The following is a 7,650-nucleotide window of genomic DNA, read 5'->3' as shown; positions in this document are numbered from 1 at the left end:
TTTCTGTAGCCTGTGAAGTGTGACCAATCAAAAGACAGCTTCATATGTGTGCAACCAATGGGAACACTCGAATTGGAACTTCCTGTGTGTTTGCCCCTCCTTCTGAAGTGTCAACAATGGCAGCCGAGGGAGATTTTCTGATGCGCTATCGGGCAGTGTCAAATAAACTGAAAAAGTAAGAGCTCAAATAAAATATTTATTTTACTAATACAATATTATTTTCAATATTATCTCTGGTAGAAAATCAATGTTGTATACAATATTGAGCGTGACCAAAGAATGTCATGACAGCATTACACAACCCACACTAGCACGTTGCTAACTAACGTTAAATGTAAAGAGATGCGAAATTAAATTACTTTAGCCTACGATTCATGTATAAACCGCTGATGATCACATCTTTTAGATGTTTATTTTCATGCCATCTTCGCATAACGAACAATCCCTGCAGAGTGGCTAGTCGGATGTCCAGCGCTCCAGCCTATCAATTTAATCTTATTTAGTGGCGTTTTAATATTTCGTAGTAGTAATATTTCTCCTTCAAATCACAGACGTTTTCTACGGAAGCCTAATGTTGCTGAAGCAAGTGAACAGTTTGGTGAGTACTGTATCAAAAGACTGCTAAGATTGTGTAGCAATGCTAGTCACTGTTTATCATTGTATTCATCTTTCCTCAGGTCAGCTGGCCAAAGAGCTGAAACAGCAGGACTGTCCTCAGTATGCTGCCTTCTGTAACCTCGCCATGGCCCGGTAAATTATCCATTTATTAATGCTTGTGATTTACAATAAATTAAATATCATAGAATACATGTACATGGATAAAATAATATTGGGTCTTTATACGTACAAAAATATTGCTGTTTTTAAATTGTAGAATTGGGGTCCCTCACATGAGGCTGATCATATTTTTGGGGGTCCTTGGTGGCTAAAAGATTGAAAGCTCTAGTCTAGAAAACATGCTGAAATGTTTTTTTTTTCTGTCTTCGTAGCTGTGAGCAGACTCTGTTCAACGCTCCAGGAGAAGCCCTGGCTCTGACTGATGCAGCCCGACTCTTTCTGGCCTCGGAACAGGAAACTAAAGCGCTGGTGGCTCCCGGCTTCGATGAGAATATGCAGGCAGCAATGAACTGCTATAGTTTTGCCATTAAGGTATTTATCTCAATCAAATGCATCACTAGTTACTCAAACTCATGCATATATATATAAACAAAGGTTATTCATTTGCGGAAAGTTGAGCTCAGATTTGAATATGCAATTTTAAATAGAATCAAAAACATAATTTACATTTGAAAGTGTCTTTTTATGGTTTCAATACAAATAAAACAATGTTGCTCCTGCTTAGCTTAGCCTGGCATAGTTTTATTTTAGTATCATTGAGGTACTATTATAGCTTTTATTTTATTAAAAAATTATATTTTTTTTATGTCTATAGTTTTTATTTTTTTTTATTTCAGTTTTAGTTATTTTAGTAAATCAAAGTGAAACTAAATTTAAATGATTCCTTGGCAACTAGCTGTAATAAAACAAGGATGCGTTTACACGACACCGTTTGCAACTAAAAATGGAAAACATTTGATGCATTTTGGCTGTTCATTTACACGACAACGGCGTTTTGGGGGCCTGAAAACAAACTTTTGACAATGGGTTTCAAAGTGCATGTTTTTGAAAGGATACCGTTATCGTCTCTGTGTAAACTACAAAAACGTGAAACATGCGTATTATGTGTTCAGTTTATAGGCGCGTAGTGTTTCTTTACAAAGTGACATCTCCAACTACTGGCCTGTCAGCAGAATACAGCGATTTTAGTCGTTTTGGCGGATCCGTGTGAACTGGGATCATTTTGACAACGTTGACGTCTGTACGGGAAAAACGCAAAGGAAAAACTTTTCTGTTTTTAGTACATTATTGTCGTGTAAACGTACTCAGGTTTTTTTTACACATTATTTTATTTCAGTTAACATTTATTTTATTTCAACTAACAATTTATATATGTTTTTAGTAGGGCTGTTAAACGATTAATCGCATCCAAAATAAAAGTTTGTGTTTACATAATAAATGTGTGTATGACCCTTTTGGGTCCCACTTTATATTAAGTGGCCCTAATACCTGTGAACTTACATGGTAACTACATGTGTACATAGTATGTAACTACAGTGTAAGTACACATTAGTACATAGTATCTACAGCTGTAACATTTGCGTAACTACACATATGTAACAACCCTCAGAATGGTATGTGTAAGTACAAATGTGTAACAGGACATTGGTAACAAAAAAATTTCACTTCAGTAAGTACACATGTGTAACAGTAATTATGTAACTACATTTTGTAACAACAATATGTAGCCTATTTGTTGTTCCACTTCCACATGCAGTTTTAGATACTGCAGTTACCAGTTGGAATACATGTATTTATGACTGGCAGGACTAATGTTGAATTACAACTAAAGTTTCACCTTGTGATACCAGTGTTACATGGTAACTCCTCAGGAACTGTCCACTTAATATAAAGTGTAATTGTTAAGGTAATTGTTGTGTACATCAGTGTCGTTACATGATAATTCCATAGGAACTGTCCACTTGTTGGAAATTAAATACATTTATACCCAAACTGGTAACTGCAGTATCTAAGACTGCATGTGGAAGTGGAACAACAAATAGGCTACATATTGTTGTTACAAAATGTAGTTACATAATTACTGTTACACATGTGTACTTACTAATGTGAAAAAAGTGTTGTTACCAATGTCCTGTTACACATTTGTACGTGGGTTGTTACATACGTGTAGTTACACTAATAATACAGTTGTAGATACTATGTACCAATGTGTACTAGGGCTGAACGATACATTGAATTTTCATCGTCATCGCGATATGAACTCCCGCGATGAACACATCGCAACAGACAGCCTGACACGATGAATAATGCCTGGTTCAAATTAGCACTAACTTACACGTTTTTGACTCCTAAAATCTTGTCGTGGACAAGAAACATGTCAGACTACACGTTGCTTTCCGACCAGTCATCGCGTGCCGTCACACACACACATTACTCGCAAACATTCACTCGCACGCACAGACACACAAACTCACTGTCCCTCGCTCGCGCACTCTCGCTCGCTCGCTCACTCGCACACACGCACACACACACACACACGCTCACACACACACACACACACACACACACTCTCACTGTTGCACTCACATCTCGCCTCGCTCACATATTCAACCCGTCGTGGAGGACCGTTAAAGAATTAAACATGCTATAGTCTTTCTGTCACGAATCTTGCGTCCCGACGCCCGTTGTCGTTATTACGAATCTCCACGACACCCATACGTCAAACGGATCGTGCCAAAATCGCGCTAAAATCGTGTATTCTGAACCAGGCAGGTAATAAACGTTTTTGACCTATCACGCAAAGAACCTATTAAAGCACTAAGACATGGGAACAGTATAGTTAACAATCACATTTATCGCAAGTCATATCGTCATCGCAATATTAAACAATGTTATCGCACATCGCAGCTTTTCCTCATATCGTGCAGCCCTAATGTGTACTTACACTGTAGTTACATACTATGTACACATGTAGTTACCATGTAAGTTCACATGTATTAGGGCCACTTAATATAAAGTGGGACCATAATGGATATATAATACAAATTAGATATAAATCTATATACAGTATATACATGCAAATATTTCTTAAATGTATACAAGCATGTGTGTGTATTTAAATATGTAAAATAATTATACACAGTACACACACATTTATTATGTAAACACAAACTTTTATTTTGGATGTGATTATTCGCGATTAATCGTTTCACAGCCCTAGTTTCTTAGTTTTAGATAACTATAATAATGTTGGCCTGATAGAACACCAATCCCTCATTTACTTACTATTACCTCCTCGCTCACAGTTAGAAGAAGAGAGTGAACAGCTAAACCACTACAAAGCTAAATTTGTTATTACATTAATAGTTCACCCCAAAATGAAACAGTATCAGCTCATTTTCGCTTGCTGCTATTTCACATGCTTCATGTTCAAATGCTTTTAAAAATGTATTGAAGTTATTTGATATCTAGTAAAAAGCCTAAAATCTTGCAATCACATGCAGATTTTGTGTTTATTTAGATGTTATACTATATTGTTTAGGTCTATATTGAGATGAATCAGCCTGTTATGGCGGCCAGTCTCTCACTGGAGCTTGGCAATGCTCTGAAGGTGAGACATTAATCATTGTAATTCATGGGGAGGCTTTCTCTTAATAAATGAATTTAAAACGCATATTGACCTTCTTCCACAGTGCCTCGGCATGATGTGGTCCTCTTTATATATTTGTGTGTAGGAGATGAATAGACCGGGGGAGGCGATAGTTCATTTCCAGAGAGCCGCAGAGCTGCAGATTCAGACTCCAATTGAAGCGCTGCTATCACTGTGGGAAATGGCCTCCTGCAAAATACTGACCCGTGAGTTCAAAGAGAGGAGCGGTTTCCTGATTCATTTCATGCGTTGAGTTTCAGATGTGGTTCTGTGGTTGTCAGACCTGTGATGCGATGTGATGTTTGATCGGCAGGTGATTATGACGGTGCTCTTGCTGTGCTCTCAGAGATGCAGCACATGTGTCAGGAGAGAGGACTACAGCTCCCCGGCACCAACACCCCTGTCGGTATGAATATAATGCACTTTAATCTAGTTTTGTAATTAATAATCTTAGTTTTGAAATCTAGGTGTGTGAGGTAAGCCTGTTACGATTATTGATTCATCATCTAATCGTGGTTATTCGATCTAATCGCAATTATTTGAGATAACCATAATATGTTTGCAGTTTAAACATCACATTTTGCCAACAAATAAAAGAAAAACACTCTTGCCTTTTTAAATTATTTGTATTATTATATTATACACAATTCCAAGTAAAAACATAACGTATTAGGCTTATGCTGTAAGTCACATGACCTAATCAGAATTAAAGTGCCCCTATTATGGTATTTTAAAGGTTCCTTATTTTGTTTTGGATGTCTACTACAACAGGATTACATGCATCCAGGGTCAAAAACGCTTTCATTTTCTCAAAATATCCATTGCACATCACCTCATTTCTCAAAGAGTCTGAAAATGGTTTGTTTAAAGATTCAGTCTCTCTAAACCCCTCCTTTCCACGAGCTACTCTGCTCTGATTGGTCAGATGGGCCAGTCTGTTGTGATTGGTCTACCGCTTACAGCGTATGACAGAAATGAAACGCCAGTTACATTACATTACAGTTAATTTAGCTCCGGATGCTTCCTCAGCACTGGCGTCAGTTTTTCCGTATCAATTCCAGCACGAGTCCTCATCTATTTGAAGTGAACGCAAAGTGGATTCGCAGCGCTAAAAACAGCGTCTTCTCGGCATGTCGACAACATGAACCAAACTCTTCCAGTCTCAGCTACAACTACAGTGTGTGAGGGTCTAAGTAGATGTCATTTGCGGGCAGCCAATGAAAACCCCATAGACAGGCATTATGCAAATTTGTTACGTTGTTACGTCAGTAACAGGAAGTGAGATGGAATTGCTGACAATGCGTTTCAGCAGTTCAGCATCTATTCTTTCTTTTACGGGACAATAACTTTATTTGTCATGCACTTTAATTTTAAAACTATGCAGACCTTTTTAACTTTACAAAAATCTGTATTATAATATACACTGCATGAAAGGTAATATTCAAAAATGTTTGAAAAATTCGAAATGATGGCACACAATTTATGATCATGACAGGCCTAGCGTGAGGTTTGGTGGCCAAATTTGAGAGACTTTCACCAGATTTGCTGTTTATTTGGGTTTTCTGATCACATGTTTATAAGCAGCAGTCATATTATGTTTTGTGATAATTAATAATCTTGTCAATAATCTGTTTTACTGAGTCAGCAGTCCTTTTAATTTTGTGTGGACATCAGCTAATAATAATGGCAAGGAAATGAAATGTGCTGTAAACACTAAAGATTAATGCTTCAGTTGTGTTTGTCTTAATTCCAGGTGCATTTATGGATATCATAGCAAAGTGTGAAATCTCCAGGGTATTGCTGTTAATGCTGCTTGAGGTAAAGTATATATTTTAAATAAGCTCACCTCACATGTTGGACAAAATATCAATAAATCAGACCTATACTATTAGTGGGTTTATTTACTATCCCAATAAGCATACTATATGTTTGTGTCTGTGTTTTAGCCTCCCCCTCAAAAGCTGCTACCCGAACACGCTCAGACACTAGAGCGATACGCCTGGGAATCCTTTGACTCACATAGTCAGGGTAAAATTTTCTAAATAATAGAGAACCAGGCACAGTGTTTTGTTTTGTTGCTATTCTGTATAAACTGTTGTCACTGTCTGTCCTCTAGTAAACTTCCTTCCAGAAAACGTGTTCCTTCTCCTACAGTCGGTTGTGGTATGTATTTAAAATCTATTTATGTAAAATTAGGTTGTTAGAACATGCAGTGTCCAACACTCTGAGACCACATTTAATCTGCATTCAAAATCCAGTTGAAACCTGGAAATAAGTTATCAGATTGTGAAATATGTAAAACAAAGTAGTGGTATGGCATAAAATAAGGAATAAATATACTTACAACATATACTACTACCATTCAGAAGTTGTGTGTCAGTAAAAAAAAAAAAAAGAATAATTTTATACAATACTAAATCATCATATTAGAATGTTTTCTGAAGGATCATGTGACACCGAAGACTGGAGTAATAATGCTGAAAATTAGTCTTTGCCATCAGGAGTAAATTACATTTTAAAGTATGTTACAATGGAGAACAATTCTAATAATATTTAACAAAATTACAGTTTTTACTGTACTTTTGACCAAATAAATGCAGTTTGGTGAGACTTCAAAAACATCAAAAAATCTTAACGACTCCAAACTTTTAAACGGTAGTATATACGTTTTTTTAAATTGATTAATTCTTACTTTGATAGTATAATATAAACTTACACATTTTATGTAATTATAAAAATGTAAAATAGAAGCATTTAGTGGTCTCTTATTTCTGAACAGCATTTTATATCGTGTGCTAGAATATCCTAAACACTATAAACTGATTGGTAGAAGAGCTCCTATCTTGGATTAAGATGCTTTTTCTGGCCTGTTTACAGATGGCATGTCAGGAAAAGGATACAGAATCTCTCAAAGCTCTCCAGACAGAACTATGGTAAGCTTTCTGTATTTCCCGCCTCATACTAGGCATTTATCCATAATATATTTAAGCCTTTGCTATTAGATAACCATTTTGAACCACCTTGCTCTTGTCTCACAACAGGCCTCTCCTTTCGGCAGAACAGAATCATCTCCTCCACTTAGTGGTCCAGGAGCGAATTACACCCTCCGGTCAGGGCATATGATTCGGCGCCACACCCCCCCACAAAACACTTCTTATTGGAACATTCCTATGCCAGTGCCTGGTGCATTTTGCATGAGGACTGTAGAAGGTCACTGTACAATCACATGTGAGAAAGCTTATCATTTCTCAATTGACATCAGGTTTCAATGTCTCTCATACAAACATGCTTCTTATCCTCCATTTTCATATAATGGTATGATATTGTGTTTAAAAAAATGTAAAATATTGATGTTGTAAATAATAAAAATTAAAAGAAAGATT

The 7,650-nt window shown here is 36.6% G+C and overlaps 1 protein-coding gene across 1 annotated transcript; it reads left to right on the top strand.

Annotated features, from left to right (window-relative positions):
* Positions 1–61: 61 nt before the first annotated feature.
* f8a (coagulation factor VIII associated) lies at positions 62–7,648 on the top strand. Its single transcript, XM_079615575.1, has 12 exons — positions 62–175; positions 552–598; positions 678–750; positions 990–1,149; positions 4,160–4,228; positions 4,353–4,473; positions 4,581–4,673; positions 6,021–6,085; positions 6,214–6,295; positions 6,384–6,430; positions 7,145–7,200; positions 7,309–7,648. The coding sequence occupies exons 1-12, from the start codon at positions 117–119 to the stop codon at positions 7,388–7,390; spliced, it is 954 nt and encodes a 317-aa protein (XP_079471701.1). The 5' UTR covers positions 62–116; the 3' UTR covers positions 7,391–7,648.
* The last annotated feature ends 2 nt before the right edge of the window (positions 7,649–7,650 follow it).

Source organism: Phoxinus phoxinus (genome assembly GCF_949152265.1).
Source record: "Phoxinus phoxinus genome assembly, chromosome: 6".
NCBI lineage: Eukaryota > Metazoa > Chordata > Actinopteri > Cypriniformes > Leuciscidae > Phoxinus > Phoxinus phoxinus.
This window is presented reverse-complemented; position numbering and strand designations above follow the sequence as displayed.